This window comes from Bufo gargarizans, chromosome 3, assembly GCF_014858855.1.
Source record: "Bufo gargarizans isolate SCDJY-AF-19 chromosome 3, ASM1485885v1, whole genome shotgun sequence".
NCBI lineage: Eukaryota > Metazoa > Chordata > Amphibia > Anura > Bufonidae > Bufo > Bufo gargarizans.
The window spans coordinates 270,051,108-270,072,054 of record NC_058082.1 but is presented as its reverse complement, the minus strand read 5'-3'; the positions used below and the strand labels follow the sequence as shown (position 1 = coordinate 270,072,054).

Sequence of the window (20,947 nt, the reverse complement as noted above, 5' to 3'; positions counted from 1 at the left end):
GTGGGCTCAGCTCCACTATACAGCGAGGACGAGCTACTAGAGGACAGTAAGCAATTACTGACCAGCCAAGATGTGGAGGAGACATCCGCCACTTCCTCCTGTAGGCGGGCAAGTAGTAATGAGGATAGTGGCGTGGGAGCTGGTGTTGCGAGTGGTCAGGCTTCTGACCCAGAGACCGTTGAGGAGGACATCAGTGATGTGCAGACAGTACTCGATAATAATGATGTAGCTGATTGCACTTGGGAGCCGGGTGAATTAGGGGTTTCCCCATCATCGGGAGAATAGGGAGGCAGCTTGCCTGTGAGGCAGCGGTGGAGCCAGCAGGGTGGCAGCAGTGGGAGGTCGGGAGCCAAACGTGCCCGGGGTACACCACCCACTGCGCAGGAGCCTACCTGCCCAGAAAGTAGTGGTGCAGGGGTTCACGGAAGCAGCGGCAGTAGCAGTCAGTGCGGAGTGTTGGGGGTGAAATCACCTACTCGGCGGTGTGGCAGTTTTTTGTTAAGCCGCCGGAGGAGGTGAAAATGGCCATTTGTAGAATCTGTGGGCAGAAGGTGAAACGTGGCCAGGGTGCCAATGTTGGCACCACGGCCCTGCGTCAACATATGCAGTGTCACCATAAAGTGGCCTGGGAGAACCGTGGCTCCGATGTGGTGGTCCAGCCTGCCGCAGCAACCACTGCATCATCCAGTGGCACGCACCCGATTTCAGGCAGTCAAGGTTCCACCAACTCAGCCGAAGGGAACTGCCTGTCCTTCCCATCATCTGCTGGTCCTGATGCTCCTGCTCCTCCTCCTACTCCACGTCAGTCATTTCGTCAGTAATCAGTCACTGAAGCGATTGCCAAAAGACAACAGAATGTGTGCACTCATCCAACGGCGCAGAAGCTGAATGTGCTCCTGTCCAAGTTGCTGGTGCTGCAGTCCCTCCCTTTGCAAGTGGTGGACTCTGCACCTTTCAGAGAACTGATGGCTTGTGCCAAGCCGAGGTGGAGAGTCCCAAGCCGTCAATTCTTTGCCAAAAGGGTAGTACCAGCCCTGCACACGTATGTAGAACAGAAGGTGGGCCAGTCCTTGAGCCTGTCAGGGTCTGCCAAAGTGCACGGCAGTGCCGACGTGTGGAGCTGTAACTATGGTCAGGGACAATACATGTCCTTTACGGCCCACTGGGTGAATGTGGTTCCTGCACAGCCACACCAGCAACTTGGCCAGGTGATGCCGCTTCTGCCTCCATGTTCTCATGCCATTGGTCCTGCGACAATGTCCGCCTCTGCCTCCTCATCCTCCACCGTGTCCTCAGCCTCCACTGCAGGGACAATTCACAGCGCAGCTCCAGCATACCGCATGTGTAGGGCACGGCAGTGTCACGCTGTTCTGCACCTCGTTTGCCTGGGCGAACGGAGTCACACAGGGTAGGAACTGCTCCGTGTCCTTCATCAAGAAATCGAATCCTGGCTTTCTCCGCGACAACTCAAAACTGAAAGCATGGTGACCGACAACAGGAAGAACATGGTGTTGTCGCTGCGTCAAGGAGGGCTGAGCCATGCGCCCTGCATGGCACACGGGTTCAATCTGGGAAGTCTTCCACCCATCTGCAAGACATCCTAAAAACTTTGCATGCAGTTCAGCCACTCGTACACCGCAAAGCACACCCTCCTTGAGCTGCAGCGGCAAAACGGCATCCCCCAACATAGCCTGATATGCAACGTTTACACCCGTTGGAATTCCAACCTTCATATGTTGGACCGACTATATGAACAGAGAAATGCCATAAACGATTTCTTGATGATTCAAGCGGATAGGAGTACTCCCCTGTGTAACTTCGATGTCAGCCAGTGGCAGCTCATTTGTGACACCTGCCGTTTGCTCAGGCCCTTTGAGAAGGCCATGTTATTTGTCAGTCACCAGGACTACGGGATAAACGTCATTCCACTGCTTCATGTCCTGGAACAGATGCTGGTAAATCTGGATCTGGCTGGTCAGGGGACTGGAGAGGTGGTGCCTAGATCTCACGGTCACATGAGCCCTGTGGGGGGTGAACTGGAGGAGGAGGAGGACATTGGAGCACAAGCAATGTGTAGCGAATTGGGTGGTTTTTATACACAGGTGACAGGAGAGGAGGAGCAGGAGGAGCCAGAGGAGCTACAGGGCAATGAGGAAGATGAGGCAGAGGACCCAGACACACCGTGGCAGTATGCAGTGGAGATGGAGGCAGGGAGTCCCTCCGAGTCACTTGCAAAAATGGCCCGATGCATGCTCACTTACTTGCGTAGTGACAGCCGAATTGTCAGCATTCGGCAGAGGGAAGACTTCTGGCTCTCCACATTGTTGGACCCTCGCTACTGGTCCAAAATGGGGGCCTTTTTTACACCCGCTGAAAAGGAAGGACAAACTGAACTACTATAGAGACATCCTATGTAGTCAGTTGACCGCTGCCTATCTGCGCTATCATCCATCCTATCGCAGGTCTTCTGCGCTCACGTTGAGGGACCTTCTGCGCTCATGTTCCTCAGCCATAGCTGCTGTGGCAGGGTGGTGGGGTAGGAGCAGTTCCAGCTCCATCAGAAGCAACTTGAGTCTAGAGTCGCTGATGAGCAGCTTTCTTTCTTCGACTAGTGAACAGACTACTCACCAGCAGAAGATAGACCTGAAGCAGGACCTGAACCAGCGGGTGGTGGCATACTTGGACAGCACCCTGCCACCCCACATTGAAGATCTGCTGGACTACTGGGGAGCCAAACTGGATTTGTGGCCACAACTGGCAGAGTTTGCCCTGGAAAAACTGTCCTGCCCGGGCCAGTAGTGTGGCATCAGAGTGGGTGTTTAGTGCGGCGGGGGCAATAGTTACCCCAAGAAGAACTCGCCTGTCCACCCAAAATGTGTAGAGACCGACCTTTGTCAAGATGAATCAGGCGTGGATCAGCCAGGATTTCCACCCACCAATGCCTGATGCATCAGACTAGATCATCCATGGTGCCACATCAACACACACTTGACAAGAGACCGTTTTTTTCTGGCTACCTGCCTCAGCTACTATTCTGCTGCTGCCACCCGCCTGATGCCACACATCTGATGCCAAGTGCTCCTTCTTTCACCCACCATCTTCAGTTGGTACTGGTATTGCCACCTACCTCCCCACTCTGTCACCGGGTCACTCTGTGGTCTCTTTATGCTGCTGCCACCTCCACACTATGTCACCTTGCCACTCTGTGGTCTCCTGATGCTGCTGCCACCTTCACACTGTCACCTTGCCACTCTGTGGTCTCCTGATGCTGCTGCCACCTCAACACTATGTCAGCTTGCCAGCCTCTGGCTTCCTGATGCTGCTGCTGCCACCTCCACACTGTCATTGTGCCACCCTGTGGCCTCCTCCTGATTCTGCTGCTGCCGCCACCTCCGTGCTGCGTCATTGTGCCACGCTGTGGCCTCCTGATTCTGCTGCTGCTATCACCACACTGTCATTGTGCCACCCTGTGGCATCCTCCTGATGCTGCCACCACCTCCACACTCTGTCATTGTGCCACTCTGTGGTCTCCTCATGCTGTTGCTGCCACCTCCACACTGTTATTGTGCCACCCTGTGGCCTCCTCCTGATGCTGCAGCCATCTCCACACTGTGTCATTGTGCCACCCTGTGGCCTCCTCCTGATGCTGCTCCTGCCACTACCTCCACACTCTGTCATTGTGCCACTCTGTGGTCTCCTCATGCTGCTGCCACCTCCACACTGTCATTGTGCCACCCTGTGGCCTCCTCCTGATGCTGCGGCCATCTCCACATTGTGTCATTGTGCCAGTCTGTGGCCTCCTGATGCTGCTACTGCCACATCTACACTGTCATTGTGCCACCCTGTGGCCTTCTCCTGATGCTGCTGCCGCCACCACCTCCACACTCTGTCATTGTGCCACTCTGTGGACTCCTGAAGATGCTGCTGTCACCTCCACACTCTGTCATTGTGCCACCCTGTTGCCTCCTTCTGATGCTGCTGCTGCAACCTCCACACTCTGTCATTGTGCCACTCTGTGGCCTCCTGATGCTGCTTCCACCTCTACACTTTCATTGTGCCACCCCCTGTGGCCTCCTCCTGATGCTGCTGCTGCCGCCACCCCCACGGTCTGTCATTGTTCCACCCTGTGGTCTCCTGATGCTGCTGCCACCTCAACACTGTCATTGTGCCACCTTGTGGCCTCCTCCTGATGCTGCTGCAGCTGCCACCTCCACACTCTGTCATTATGTCACTCTGTGGCCTCCTGATGCTGCTGCTACCACCTCCACACTGTTATTGTGCCACTCTGTGGCCTACTCCTGATACTGCTGCTGCCGACACCTCCACACTGTCATTGTGCCACTCTGTGGCCTCCTCCTGATGCTGCTGCCACCTCTAGACTCTGTCATTGGGCCACTCTGTGGTCTCCTCATGCTGCTTCCACCTCACCACTATGTCATAGGGCCACTCTGTGGACTTCTCATGTTGTTCCCACCCTCCTCACTTCATGATTGGACCACTATTTTGCTTCTCGGCCTGGCTAACATCGTCATTTATTTGACCCTTCTTCTGATCTGTCAGAAGGAAGGAAAAATGAGACGCACATCGGATCCTGTCTATGTAAAAGCTGTAAGGCCTGTATGGTCCCATCAGAATTGGCTTATGATTTGGTAGCCAAAAGCAGGAGTGGGTACAAAACACAGAACACATGCAAATATTCCATTCAAGTGTCATCTCTGCTTTGGCTCCACTCCAGCTTTTTTTTAGCTTTAGCAATACTGATGAATTACTGACCAAATGCTGACCGAATGAAGGCGGATGCTCCACAGACACGATCCTTTTTTTGGGGCTTATTGTTCTGAAGGATCAGAGGAAGGGCAAAATAATCAGTGACGTCAACACAAACTTACTGCTGACACCCTCTCCACTCTGTCGGGGGTCTCTAGTTGTATAAGTGTTTAATAGAACAGGTTCTGTAGAAATCTATGTGGAATCAGTGAATTGGTTTAAAAGGAGCGTGCTCCTTCATGCTATAGTAGTATAGTAGGCTCTGCACGGTTCTTTATACCTGGCGCTAACATTGACCTGTAAGGCTGAGTTCATACTTGAGTTATTTGGTCAGTTTTTGCCCCGTGACTGCCCAAATAAGTGAAGTGTGCAGTGATTCTAAGAGTGACCCCTGTCATCTACATGTCATACTGACTCACAGTATTGTTTCACTACCACAGCAGACTCCCTATGCATGTTACTGCAAGGCACAAGTGTTCTATACCACTATAAAGGCTCTCTGCAGCCAGGAAATAGCCGATTTTTAACGGGATTCGCGAACCGGCAAATCTTTTTTTTAGAAATTTGCTCATCTCTAATTACAATCACTGATGGAAATCACTGACCGAACACTGACTGTGTGAACTCTGTGTGAGCCGCAAAACACGGATACCAGCCAGTGTGCATTCCACATTCTTTGGAACTGAAAGTCTAGCCTATAATAGAACAGTCCTATTCTTGTCCGTTATACGGAGAATAATAGGACATGTTCTATTTTTTTGCAGAACGGCTATGCAGACATACAGACATTGAATGCACACAGAGTAATTTCCGTTTTTTTGCTGCCCCACTGAAGTGAATGGCTCTGCATACGGGCCGCAAAAAAAAACTGCACTGAAACTGAAAAAAATATGTCCGTGTGCGTGAACCCTTATGTTGTTATTTTGGATAATATTTAGGATGGATGGCTAGACCAAATGTTTTGAAAATTTCATACTAACATTATAAACCATTTTCATAGTTAATAAAAAAAAAATCAGATTGACAAAGTAAACTTTACATATTATACCATCAGATTTTACAACAGGATGTTCCTAAGGAAGATCCCCTGAAGTTCCGCTTTTTGGCCAGATTTTACCCAGAGAATGTGTCTGAGGAGCTGTTTCAGGACATAACTCAGCATCTGTTTTTCCTTCAGGTAATTTATTTGACTGGATCTCAGATGTATGTATGACTGCAAAGTATAGGTTCATAGACTCATTTAAAGATCCTACCATTACATATCATATTCATTGTATAAATGATAAAACATGAAGCACTTTTGCCATTGTTATGCTGTTAAAAAGACATCGAGTAAAGTGCTATGTCTTTTACTGAACAACTATAGTGCCATCTGGTGTTCACAGTGTATAGCAATGGTCAGTCAACATCCCCACAGCTACATCTCCGATCTCCTCCGATCACTGCAGAGCAGCTAAAAGAAAAAGCTAATGTAATGGTGGGACAAGCCCTTTACATCATTTCCTGGTCATAATAATAAAATAAAAAAGTAGATTGCTGAATAGCAGTCAGGCTGTGTAGTCTGGACCTCCCCCTAGCTGACAGATAACAGCTGTGAGGGGATAGGCCCGACTATAGCACTGGACTGCAAGCAGCAAAAGTTTATTTATTTCAGTAATTAAAACTAAAAGGAATTGCATTAATGCAGCTTAAAATTAGAATTTTGTGAAAAGGTTCAATATTCTAGGCTCAAAGTGTCCCACTCTAGTCAGCTAATTCATCCATACCCCCTGAACAAAGGGTACCTGAGATTGTGACTTTTGGGTTTCATAAGCTGTAAGCCATAATCATCCAAATTATAACAAAGGCTTGAAATATCTCGCTTTGCATGTAATGAGTCTCTCATATGTTAGTTTCACCTTTTAGGTTGCGTTACTGAAATAAATGAACTTTGCACAATATTAAAATTTTCGAGTTTCAACTGTATTTACTGCGTTGTTTACATCGTGTCTTATAGATTATAATAAAAAGAATACTCATTCAAATAAAATTAAGAGCAATATGTACTATTTGACATAAAATGTTTCTTCTCTCCTCTCCGCATTCTAATTCTGTATAATAATGTCTGAAGTATTTCGGAGAAAATATAAATTAGATGTACAGTCGTGGCCAAAAGTTTTGAGAATGACACAAATATTAGATTTCACAATGTTTGCTGCTAAACTGCTTTTAGATCTTTGTTTCAGTTGTTTCTGTGATGTAGTGAAATATAATTACACGCACTTCATACGTTTCAAAGGCTTTTATCGACAATTACATGACATTTATGCAAAGGGTCAGTATTTGCAGTGTTGGCCCTTCTGTTTCAGGACCTCTGCAATTCGACTGGGCATGCTCTCAATCTACTTCTGGGCCAATTCCTGACTGATAGCAACCCATTCTTTCATAATTACTTCTTGGAGTTTGTCAGAATTAGTGGGTTTTTGTTTGTCCACCCGCCTCATGAGGATTGACCACAAGTTCTCAATGGGATTAAGATCTGGCGAGTTTCCAGGCAATGGACCCAAAATGTCAATGTTTTGGTCCCAGAGCCACTTAGTTATCACTTTTGCCTTATGGCACGGTGCTTCATCATGCTGGAAAATGCATTGTTCTTCACCAAACTGTTGTTGGATTGTTGGAAGAAGTTGCTGTTGGAGGGTGTTTTGGTACCATTCTTTATTCATGGCTGTGTTTTGGGGCAAAATTGTGAGTGAGCCCACTCCCTTGGATGAGAAGCAACCCCACACATGAATGGTCTCAGGATGCTTTACTGTTGGCATGACACAGGACTGATGGTAGCGCTCACCTTTTCTTCTCCGGACAAGCCTTTTTCCTGATGCCCCAAACAATCGGAAAGAGGCTTCATCAGAGAATATGACTTTGCCCCAGTCCTCAGCAGTCCATTCACCATATTTTCTGCAGAAGATCAATCTGTCCCTGATGTTTTTTTTGGAGAGAAGTGGCTTCTTTGCTGCCCTTCTTGACACCAGGCCATCTTCCAAAAGTCTTCGCCTCACTGTGCGTGCAGATGCGCTCACACCTGCCTGCTGCCATTCCTGAGCAAGCTCTGCACTGGTGGCACTCCGATCCCGCAGCTGAATCCTCTTTAGGAGACGATCCTGGCGCTTGTTGGACTTTCTTGGACGCCCTGAAGCCTTCTTAACAAGAAATGAACCTCTTTCCTTGAAGTTCTTGATGATCCTATAAATTGTTGATGCCATTTTAACCCAATCAGCCTGACATATTGATCTCCAGCCTTGTGCTCGTCAACATTCTCACCTGAGTTAACAAGGCGAAATGATCTCAGCAGGTCCTTTAATGACAGCAATGAAATGCAGTGGAAAGGTTTTTTTGTGATTAAGTTAATTTTCATGGCAAAGAAGGACTATGCAATTCATATGATCACTCTTCATAACATTCTGGAGTATATGCAAATTGCTATTATAAAAACTTAAGCAGCAACTTTTCCAATTTACAATATTTATGTAATTCTCAAAACTTTTGGCCACGACTGTACAGTAGTACCTATGGCTAATATTTCTTATATGGTTGTATGAAAACTTCTGTACACAGTTCATCTTCATAGCTACACAGAACTTAGTACATAACTGACCATGGCTTTCTTCCAACACTTCTACAACACTGGGGCAGATATTTTAGCTTCATCACCAGAGGTTTTACCCCCTTGCTAGGCCAATTCTTCAGTTTTAGCAATGGACCTACCTAACTGAGAATAACTAATTAATTTCTGAGCCAACCTACATGTATTTGACATTATTTTTCATGATACACCTTAGACCTTTCTTTTGTGCCATTAAATGACAGATATAGGGGGTCATTTATTAAGACTAGAATTTTAGACGCTTCCTTGCTGGCTTACACTTAGACCATTTTCTATGCCTAAAACAAGCGTAGAAAATGATAAATGAGACGTGTCTGCTGCCCCGCCTACTTCCAAACCCACACCCACTTTTTTAGACCTTGCTTGAGCGGGGAAAAGTCGCAGATTGCGATGCAAATAAACATTGTGCTGCAATCTGTGCCAGAAATACGCCTAATATAGGTGTATTGTCACGAGGGTGTCACGACCTATCGCTAACCCTGTTGTGCCTGGGGTCAGAAGGTCGCAGCAGGTGGCTACTCACTCTGTTTCAAGAGATCGCTCCATGACCTAGTGGTGGGAATGGATTCCGGTCCAGGTTTTCCTGCCTAGATTTGCAATTCTTTTTGTCACATTTAGGAATCTGAAGCTTTTCCTTTCAGCTGTTCTCTGTCAGCCACTCCCAGCTACTATATATTCTCCCTTTCTGCTTCCCTTGTTGCCAGATATAGACCTTCTTTCCAGATCTTCTATTCTGACCTCTGGTGGAGTTGGAGTTGCTGTGGAGGTGTTGGATCTCCAGTTCACTCCTGTTGTTGTTTCCTTTTGAGGATTGTTTGTGCCAGTAACAAGTGCCTCTCTTCCCCATGTGCCAGTATCAAGTGCCTCCCCCTATGTGCCAGTATCAAGTGCCTTCCCCCATGTGCCAGTATCAAGTGCCTCCCCCCATGTGCCAGTATCAAGTGCCAAACCCCATGTGTCAGTATCAAGTGCCAACCCCCCATGTGCCAGTATCAAGTGCCAAACCGCCCCATGTGCCAGTAACAAGTGCCTCTCTTCCCCCATGTGCCAGTATCAAGTGCCTCCCCCATGTGCCAGTATCAAGTGCCTCCCCCGCATGTGCCAGTATCAAGTGCCTCCCCCCATGTGCCAGTATCAAGTGCAAACCCCCCATGTGCCAGTACCAAGTGCCAACCCCCCATGGGCCAGTATCAAGTGCCAAACCCCCCACCCCATGTGCCAATATCAAGTGTCAACCCCCCATGTGCCAGTATCAAGTGCCAACCCCCATGTGTCTGTATCAAGTGCCAACCCCCATGTGCCAGTATCAAGTGTCAAACCCCCCATGTGCCAGTAGCAAGTGAATCTCTTCCCCCTATGTGCCAGTATCAAGCGCCTCCCCCCATGTGCCAGTATCAAGTGCCAACCCCCCATGTGCCAGTATCAAGTGCCAACCGCCCCCATGTGCCAGTATCAAGTGCCAACCCCCCATGTGCCAGTATCAAGTGCCAACCCCCCATATGCCAGTACCAAGTGCCAACCCTCCATGGGCCAGTATCAAGTGCCAAAACCCCCCACCCCATTTGCCAATATCAAGTGCCAACCCCCATGTGCCAGTATCAAGTGTCAACTCCCATGTACCAGTATCAAGTGCCAACCGCCCCCATGTGCCAGTATCAAGTGCCAACCCCCCATGTGCCAGTATCAAGTGCCAACCCCCCATGTGCCAGTACCAAGTGCCAACCTCCCATGGGCCAGTATCAAGTGCCAAACCCCCCACCCCATGTGCCAATAGCAAGTGCCAACCCCCCATGTGCCAGTATCAAGTGCCAACCCCTTTGTGTCTGTATCAAGTGCCAACCCCCCATGTGCCAGTATCAAGTGCCAAACCCCCCATGTGCCAGTAACAAGTGCCTCTCTTCCCCCATGTGCCAGTATCAAGTGCCTCCCCCCATGTGCCAGTATCAAGTGCCTCCCCCCATGTGCCAGTAGCAAGTGCCGAACCCCCCCATGTGCCAGTATCAAGTGCCAACCCCCCATGTGCCAGAATCAAGTGCCAACCCCCCATGTGCCAGTATCAAGTGTCAAACCCCCCCATGTGCCAGTAACAAGTTATTCTCTTCCCCCCATGTGCCAGTATCAAGTGCCTCCCCCATGTGCCAGTATCAAGTGCCTCCCCATGTGCCAGTATCAAGTGCCTCCACCCATGTGCCAGTATCAAGTGCCAACCGCCCCCATGTGCCAGCATCAAGTGCCAACCCCCCCATGTGCCTGTATAAAGTGTCAACCCCCCATGTGCCAGTATCAAGTACCAACCCCCCCATGTGCCAGTATCAAGTACCATACCCCCCACCCCCATGTGCCAGTATCAAGTGCCAAGCCCCCCTATGTGCCAGGATCAAGTGCCAACCCCCCCATGTGCCAGTATTATGTGCCTCCCGCTTCCCCCATGTGGCAGTAAAAGTCCAGTATAAAAAAATAAATAAACACTTATACTTACCTCCATCACACAGCGATGCGATGCAGGCCTCTTCCGGCCTGTGTCCTGTGCTGTACAGCTCAGGTGGCGCGATGACATCATTGCACAGCCTGCACCGGCCTCTGATAGGCTGCGGGACTTGTGCCGGCAGCCTATCAGAGGAACAGGGAAGGGAGATGCCTCTCCCTCCCCTTCCCCACAGCACAGCCATCTGTATCGCTGTCCTGAGGCGTTCATCTCCCTGTGACCTGCCGGTGTCGGGTGGTGGGCTTGGGGGACCAAATTCTTCCTAGACACATTTGGTTAGTCAATCTTTCTAACTACACAACCACAAAGAATTAACCATTTACTTCCAAAACACTAGTTTGGCTAACTTCACATTTACTTGGTAATAGTCAAACATTTGTAAGTCAATTGACACAGATTTTCCATAGATAATTTATACATAGTAACATAGTAACATAGTACATAAGGCCGAAAAAAGACATTTGTCCATCCAGTTCGGCCTGTTATCCCGCAAGTTGATCTAGAGGAAGACCCCTCTCTAGTAGCTATAGCCTGTGATATTATTAAGCTCCAGAAATACGTCCATGGCCCTCTTGAATTCCTTTATTGTACTCACCATCACCACCTCCTCAGGCAGAGAGTTCCATATTCTCACTGCTCTTACCGTAAAGAATCCTTTTCTATGTTTGTGTACAAGCCTTCTTTCCTCCAGACGCAGAGGATGTCCCCTCGTCACAGTCACAGTCCTGGGGATAAATAGCTGATGGGATAGATCTCTGTACTGACCCTTGATATATTTATACATATTAATTAGATCTCCCCTCAGTCGTCTTTTTTCTAAAGTGAATAACCCTAATTTTGATAATCTTTCAGGGTACTGTAGTTGCCCCATTCCAGTTATTACTTTAGTTGCCCTCCTCTGGACCTTCTCCAGCTCTGCTATGTCTGCCTTGTTTACAGGAGCCCAGAACTGTACACAGTACTCCATGTGTAGTCTGACTAATGATTTGTAAAGTGGTAGGACTATGTTCTTATCACGGGAATCTATGCCCCTTCTGATGCAACCCATTATCTTGTTGGCCTTGGCAGCAGCTGCCTGACACTGGTTTTTGCAGCTTAGTTTGCTGTTTATTAAAATTCCTAGATCCTTTTCCATGTCAGTGTTACCCAGTGTTTTACCATTTAGTATGTACGGTTGACTTGCATTTTTCCTTCCCATGTGCATAACTTTACATTTATCAGTGTTAAACCTCGTCTGCCACTTATCTGCCCAAGCCTCCAATATATCCAGATCCCTCTGTAGTAGTATACTGTCCTCATCAGTGTAAATTACTTTACACAGTTTAGTGTCATCTGCGAAAATTGATACTTTACTATGCAAGCCTACTACAAGATCAGTAATAAATATATTGAAGAGAATAGGGCCCAATACTGACCCCTGAGGTACCCCACTAGTGACAGTGACCCAATCTGAGTGTGTACCGTTAATAACCACCCTCTGTTTTCTATCATTGAGCCAGTTACTTACCCACTTACAGACGTTTTCTCCCAGTCCGAGCATTCTCATTTTATATACTAACCTTTTATGTGGTACAGTGTCAAATGCTTTAGAGAAGTCCAGATATACAACATCCATTGATTCGCCGCTGTCAAGTCTAGAACTTACCTCCTCATAGAAACTGATTAAATTAGTCTGACATGACCGATCCCTCACGAAGCCATGCTGATATGGCGTTATTTGCTTATTTCTGTTGAGATGCTGTAATATAGCATCTCTCAGAAAACCTTCAAACAGTTTACCCACAACAGATGTTAAACTTACCGGCCTATAGTTTCCAGGCTCTGTTTTTGGCCCCTTTTTGAATATTGGCACCACATATGCCATGCGCCAATCCTGTGGGACATTCCCTGTCAGTATAGAGTCTGCAAATATCAGAAATAAGGGTCTGGCTATGACATTACTTAATTCCCTTAGGATACGGGGGTGTATGTCATCCGGTCCTGGCGATTTGTCTATTTTAATCTTTTTAAGTCGCTGATGTACTTAAAAAGCATCGGTCTGTATATATATTTGTATAATGTGCATCTAAAATAGTATTTCATAAGCTCAGCAATATACTTATTAACCATATGTGCCATAGGCTTGGGCCTTTTGCGCCATATACGCAGTGTTGCCTTTGCAACATTGCACATAATCATTGTCAATGTGGTTGTGTTCTGACGCATGTTATAACGGAACCGTGACATGATGGTCGCACACAAAACAAACCCGGCTGGATTTTTGGTTGCGGGTCACAAGTCACATGTGAGTTTTCTAGCATAGAACCCAAAATAAGTTGTATGTGACTTACATGCAGCATATTAGCATTTTTTTTCCTGACAGTCAAATCACATAAAATAGTAGCCAACAAATCACACAATTTTTGGTTTCACGACCTCATGTCACATGACCACATGTACCTTTGAAAGGCACGTTGAAAGGGTTGTGAGCTTTATTTATATAAATGACCTATCCTCAGATCGGCGGGGGTCTTACTCCTGGCACCCCCACCAGTTAGCTGTTTGAAGAGAAGGCAGTGCTCATAAGAGTGCTGCCTTCTTTTCATTGTTTACCTGCTCACCATCGCAGTGAGCAGGTGTAAAGGGGTTGTCTCATTTCAGCAAAAGACATTTATCATGTAGATATAGTTAATACAAGGCACTTACTAATGTATTGTGAATATCCATATTGCTTCCTTTGCTGGGTTGATGCATTTTTCCATCACATTATACACTGCTCGTTTTCATGGTCATGACCACCCTGCACGTCAGCAGTGACAGTGCATGCACAATATAGGAAAAAGCGCTGAACTTTGCGCACTCTCATTGTCCCAGCCACCGGAGAGGCTAATGCTTTTTCCTATATTGTGCAAGTACGGCCACTGCTGCTGAATTGCAGGGTGGTCGTAACTAGAGTTGAGCGAACACCTGGATGTTCGGGTTCGAGAAGTTCGGCCGAACATCCCGGAAATGTTCGGGTTCGGGATCCGAACCCGATCCGAACTTCGTCCCGAACCCGAACCCCATTGAAGTCAATGGGGACCCGAACTTTTCGGCACTAAAACGGCTGTAAAACAGCCCAGGAAAGGGCTAGAGGGCTGCAAAAGGCAGCAACATGTAGGTAAATCCCCTGCAAACAAATGTGGATAGGGAAATTAATTAAAATAAAAATTAAATAAATAAAAATTAACCAAAATCAATTGGAGAGAGGTTCCATAGCAGAGAATCTGGCTTCCCGTCACCCACCACTGGAACAGTCCATTCTCAGATATTTAGGCCCCGGCACCCAGGCAGAGGAGAGAGGTCCCGTAACAGACAATCTGGCTTCATGTCAGCAGAGAATCAGTCTTCATGTCATAGCAGAGAATCAGGCTTCACGTCACCCACCACTGTAAGAGTCCATTTTCATAAATTTAGGCCCAGCACCCAGGCAGAGGAGAGAGGTCCCGTAACAGAGGATCTGGCTTCATGTCAGCAGAGAATCAGGCTTCACGTCAGCCACCACTGCAACAGTCCATTGTCATAAATTTAGGCCCAGCACCCAGGCAGAGGAGAGAGGTCCCGTAACAGACAATCTGGCTTCATGTCAGCAGAGAATTAGTCTGCATGTCATAGCAGAGAATGAGGCTTCACGTCAGCCACCACTGCAACAGTCCATTGGCATATATTTAGGCCTAGCACACAGGCAGAGGAGAGAGGTCCCGTAACAGACAATCTGGCTTCATGTCAGCAGAGAATCAGTCTGCATGTCATAGCAGAGAATGAGGCTTCACGTCACCCACCACTGCAACAGTCCATTGGCATATATTTAGGCCTAGCACACAGGCAGAGCAGAGAGGTCCCGTAACAGACAATCTGGCTTCATGACAGCAGAGAATCAGTCTGCATGTCATAGCAGAGAATGAGGCTTCACGTCACCCACCACTGCAACAGTCCATTGGCATATATTTAGGCCTAGCACACAGGCAGAGCAGAGAGGTCCCGTAACAGACAATCTGGCTTCATGTCAGCAGAGAATCAGTCTGCATGTCATAGCAGAGAATGAGGCTTCACGTCACCCACCACTGCAACAGTCCATTGGCATATATTTAGGCCTAGCACACAGGCAGAGCAGAGAGGTCCCGTAACAGACAATCTGGCTTCATGACAGCAGAGAATCAGTCTGCATGTCATAGCAGAGAATGAGGCTTCACGTCACCCACCACTGCAACAGTCCATTGGCATATATTTAGGCCTAGCACACAGGCAGAGCAGAGAGGTCCCGTAACAGACGATCTGGCTTCATGTCAGCAGAGAATCAGTCTGCATGTCATAGCAGAGAATGAGGCTTCACGTCACCCACCACTGCAACAGTCCATTGGCATATATTTAGGCCTAGCACACAGGCAGAGCAGAGAGGTCCCGTAACAGACAATCTGGCTTCATGACAGCAGAGAATCAGTCTGCATGTCATAGCAGAGAATGAGGCTTCACGTCACCCACCATGTCCGACCATGTCCACGACCATGTCCACGTCCGCGTCCCTTACTAGATGTTTTTCTCATTGTTATGGTTCACCACAACAACAAATATATTATTTGGCCCAATGTATTGTATTCAAATTCAGCGGGATATAAATTTGAGGCCTAGTATTTAGGCGCTGGGTGACCGGTATGGATTTAGTGACAGAATTAGACTTGGAAATGCACAGAAGCGTGTGTGTGTGAAGTTATTCTGAATGACCCAATGTGCACCTTGAATATTATATACCCTTTTAGGGATAGATTTCAAATAGCTCTGATATAGCAGAAACCACTAAATTATGAAATTGCTAAATTGGGAATTGTATTTCAACCCAGAACAAAAAATGTGCTTTGACGGACACTAAATAACTTTCCCAGCCACAACAGGACAGCGTTAACGAGAGATTTAGCAGGATATAAATTTGAGGCCTAGTATTTAGGCGCTGGGTGACAGGTATGGGTTTAGTGACAGAATTAGACTTGGAAATACACAGTAGCGGGTGTGTGTGAAGTTATTCTGAATGACCCAATGTGCACCTTGAATATTATATACCCTTTTAGGGATAGATTTCAAATAGCTCTGATATAGCAGAAACCACTAAATTATGAAATTGCTAAATTGGGAATTGTATTTCAACCCAGAACAAGAAATGTGCTTGAACGGACACTAAATAACTCGCCCAGCTACAGCACTAAGGACAGATTTAGCTGGATATAAATTTGAGGCCTAGTATTTAGGCGCTGGGTGACAGGTATGGGTTTAGTGACAGAATTAGACTTGGAAATGCACAGTAGCGGGTGTGTGAAGTTATTCTGAATGTCCCTATGTGCACCTTCAATATGATCTACCCTTTTAGGGATAGATTTCAAATAGCTCTGATATAGCAGAAACCACTAAATTATGAAATTGCTAAATTGGGAATTGTATTTCAACCCAGAACAAGAAATGTGCTTGAACGGACACTAAATAACTCGCCCAGCTACAGCACTAACGACAGATTTAGCTGGATATGAATTTGAGGCCTAGTATTTAGGCGCTGGGTGACAGGTATGGGTTTAGTGACAGAATTAGACTTGGAAATGCACAGTAGCGGGTGTGTGAAGTTATTCTGAATGACCCTATGTGCACCTTGAATATTATATACCCTTTTAGGGATAGATTTCAAATAGCTCTGATACAGCAGAAACCACTAAATTTTTAAATTGCTAAATTGGGAATTGTATTTCAACCCAGAACAAAAAATGTGCTTTGACGGACACTAAATAACTTTCCCAGCCACAACAGGACAGCGGTAACGAGAGATTTAGCGGGATATAAATTTGAGGCCTAGTATTTAGGCGCTGGGTGACCGGTATGGATTTAGTGACAGAATTAGACTGGGATATGGCCAAAAAATAACCACACTATTGCTGGTTAAATGCACTTGGTGATGGGCGCAGCTTGCCCCTGATGTAGTATATGGCCAAAAAATGAACAGACTATTGCTGGTTAAATGCACTTGGTGTCACAGCTTGACCAACCACACTACTGAGGGTTAAATGCACTTGGTGACGGGCGCAGCTTGCCCCTGATGTAGTATATGGCCAAAAAATGAACAGACTATTGCTGGTTAAATGCACTTGGTGACGGGCGCAGCTTGCCCCTGATTTAGTATATGGCCAAAAAATGAACAGACTATTGCTGGTTAAATGCACTTGGTGTGATAGCTTGACCAACCACACTACTGAGGGTTAAATGCACTTGGTGACGGGCGCAGCTTGCCCCTGATGTAGTATATGGCCAAAAAATGAACAGACTATTGCTGGTTAAATGCACTTGGTGACGGGCGCAGCTTGCCCCTGATTTAGTATATGGCCAAAAAATGAACAGACTATTGCTGGTTAAATGCACTTGGTGTGATAGCTTGACCAACCACACTACTGAGGGTTAAATGCACTTGGTGACGGGCGCAGCTTGCCCCTGATGTAGTATATGGCCAAAAAATAAACAGACTATTGCTGGTTAAATGCACTTGGTGTGACAGCTTCACCCTGATGTAGGCTTTAGCCAAAAAACAAACGCACCATTGAGGGTTAAATGCACTTGGTGACAGGCGCAGCTTGCCCCTGATGTAGTATATGGCCAAAAAATAAACAGACTATTGCTGGTTAAATGCACTTGGTGTGACAGCTTCACCCTGATGTAGGCTTTAGCCAAAAAACAACCACACCATTGAGGGTTAAATGCACTTGGTCGCAGCTTGTGCTGGCGCACCACAAGACACAAAATGGCCGCCGATCACCCCAGAAAAATGTGACTGACAAACGGTCTGGGCAGCCTAAAAACAGTGAGCAATCCCTACGCTAATCAGAGCAGAGTGACGGGCGGCGCTATGTGACTCCAGCTTAAATAGAGGCTGGGTCACATGGTGCTCTGGCCAATCACAGCCATGCCAATAGTAGGCATGGCTGTGATGGCCTCTTGGGGCAAGTAGTATGACGCTTGTTGATTGGCTGCTTTGCAGCCTTTCAAAAAGCGCCAAGAAAGCGTCACAAAAGCGCGAAGAAAGCGACGAACACCGAACCCGAACCCGGACTTTTACGAAAATGTCCGGGTTCGGGTCCGTGTCACGGACACCCCAAAATTCGGTACGAACCCGAACTATACAGTTCGAGTTCGCTCATCCCTAGTCGTAACTAAAGATGGTCTTGCGGTTCGCCCGGCGGTTGTTTCACGGCAAACTTTGCGTGTTCGCGATTCGCCAAACATGCGAACATATGGAGATATTCGGGCCCCCCATATTCTTTTACATTGTGAAGAACTTTGACCCATGACACATCCATCAGGTGGTACAGGACAGCTATTTGAGACGTTTCAGCACATGGACATACCCCCTACCTTATAAATAAACCCGATCTGCCAGCCATTTTACGTTCAGTGTTTTGCCAGTGTAGGGAGAGGTTGCTGTGTGGAGCAGGGACAGGCTGTTAGGGACACCAAACGCTAGCTAATAGGGCCACAAAAGTCCTTTTAAGGACTGGTATAGGTGTGCTATCGATATGTGTGATACACAGAGGGGTGCGATATACTTATAATATACTTTTATACTGAGTCAAAAACACATAGATCTATATAGTGATCACCTGGAAGTCAGGGGGCTAGGGCCATTTTTATATAGGGTAAGGTTCCGAACGCGGTCGCTCTTATCAGGGCGGGTGGTCTGTGGTTAGGCTATCAGGGCCAGAATAGCACCCCCCTGTAGGGCAATATCAGGGACAGTTCTTTGCCCACCCTGTCCTTCAATACCACATCATCATCTAGCCCAGGAATAGATGTTTTTTGCTTTCCCTCCGGGATTCATGGATGTGCACTGGAACCCCCCGGATTGTGGTAGGACATATGGTTTCTGATTTGGTGCCACTGAGCACCTGATTTAGTGCCGACGAGCACTTGTTATTGCCTACCACTTCTATGCTTTTTGCTTAACTTTAATAATTAAATTTATTTTCATTTTGAGGGATATCTTTTCCATTCACTCTTCCGCAAAATGGGTCCGCATCCATTCTGCAATTTTGTGGAACGGGTGCAGACCCATTCATTTTCAATGGGGCCGGAAAGTGCTGTCCGCATCCGCATTTGCGGATCTGCACTTCCACATCTGTGCTTCCGTTTCCGAAAAAAAATTGAGCATGTTTTATTTTTGTCCGCAATTGCAGACAAGATTAGGCATTTCCTATTATAGTGCCGGCGATGTGCGGTCCGCAAAACAGTTACGAACGTGTGAATGGACCCTCATAGTAACATTATTAAAGGTTATGTTTTATCTTTATGTATATTCTAATGGATTGCCTTCCTTGTACAATGTTATAATATACTTTCTATGTTAGAAAGTATATTATAGTGCATTTGTATTGTGCGGCAGTGGCGTGCGGTTCTGCTGCGATACTGCAGGTATATAGAGGGACAAGCGTTATTGAAACAAATAATTTATACTGGTGTCATATACCAGTCGCCCCCCCCAAAAAACTGATTGAAGCGGGGTGTTATATACCAATATACTTTCTTTATAGTGCATTTGGGTGCTGTATAGTGCATTTGCGCATGCGCGTATGCGAAAACTATATTGCCGATATTTCGCATTGAAAAAAATTATGAATGGAGATCGCAAATTCGAATATCAAATCTGGTATGTCACTGTCCATGTTGTGGGACTATTTGTGCACGTCTAGTAATTATTTCTTGGCTGCAAATATGAGCTGAAGGTTTTTGAGGTTCGCCTGCCATTAAAATGAATGGGAACTGTCGCGAACTTGTGGTTTGCGAACATTTTATCGCGAACCGTCCCGGCAGATGTTCGTCCATCACAAGTCGTAACCATGGAAACAAGCAGTGTATAGCATTATGGAAAAATGCATCCAGCCAGCAAAGGAGGCAATATTTACAATCACAATACATTAGTAATTGCCTTGTATTAACTTTCTTTACATGATAAATGTAATTTGCTGAAGTGAGACAACCCCTTTAAGCTCTTAAGGACACAGGGCGTACCTGTACGCCATGATGTCCGAGTCCTTGAGGACACCCGATATCCCGGGATAGGATGGTGATCGGTGGTGTGATAATACATCACCAATCACCATCCTTAGATCCTGAGAGGTGGCGGTGATATCACCTCTCTCACCTCGCATCCTATTGTCTGGGCGGGCAGGCGGGTGTTAGCTTCCCCCAGCTCTGCTCTCCTCCTCCACACTGCTTCCGTGGAGAGAGGAGCCCGTCCGTCCATCCATCACTGAGCCCAGCACCCTCCACGTGAGCCACCAAAGTTTGCAGGGACAGGTTTAGGGAAAGGTTAGATTAGGCAGGGGGACTGAGGGATAGTTTTAGGGGAAAAAAAAGTTTTATTTTTGGGATTCACCCTGATCGGGTGTCTGGGGTCCACAGCACACATTGAGCTGTGCGACCTTAGACCCCCCAGGGGTGGTGCAGCGTTTTTTTTTTTTGGTGTTTTTTTTATGCGTGCGCTGACTGTGGCCGGCACTCTTAGCCTCTGGCCACTGTTAGCGCATCGATCAGCTTCGGACCGAGTTTGAATTTATTTTTATTTTTTTTTACATTTTTGAGGCTTTCATTTTTTTTAATTTTTTTTTCTGTTAGGTTTAGGGTGGGTTACGGTAGTGAAGGTAAACATCCATCCCCCCCCCCCCCCCCCACACACACTAAATAAAGTTTTACACACACACATGCCCTATGGCCTGCCAGATGTTCTCGGCCAAGGAGGCATACGGCCTGCTTGCCTCCGACTCCGAGAGCCTCAGTGAGGAATGAGGATGACCCCACTTTCCCCTTGTCATCCGCGTCCTCCTCATCATCTAGTGATGATGATGAGCCCCCAAGGCGGCGGAGCAAGAGTGCCAGGGACCCTGTGGCCCACACTAGTATGAGCCGCCCTGGGGCTCGTACTAGTTTTCCGGCCCACCAGATAAGTCCACCTGAGCTCCCTACTGGTGAACTTGTCTGGTGTACCCCAGAGGATTTTGAGCCTGTGATTCCTA

At 47.1% G+C, this 20,947-nt stretch overlaps 1 protein-coding gene across 1 annotated transcript in view; it reads left to right on the top strand.

Annotated features, from left to right (window-relative positions):
* Nucleotides 1–20,947, top strand: part of LOC122932689 (merlin-like) — a 69,521-nt gene that overhangs the window by 18,148 nt on the left and 30,426 nt on the right. The window contains exon 4 of the mRNA XM_044287251.1: nucleotides 5,822–5,944. Coding sequence (XP_044143186.1) covers nucleotides 5,822–5,944 — 123 coding nt within the window. The remainder of the gene's footprint in view (nucleotides 1–5,821; nucleotides 5,945–20,947) is intronic.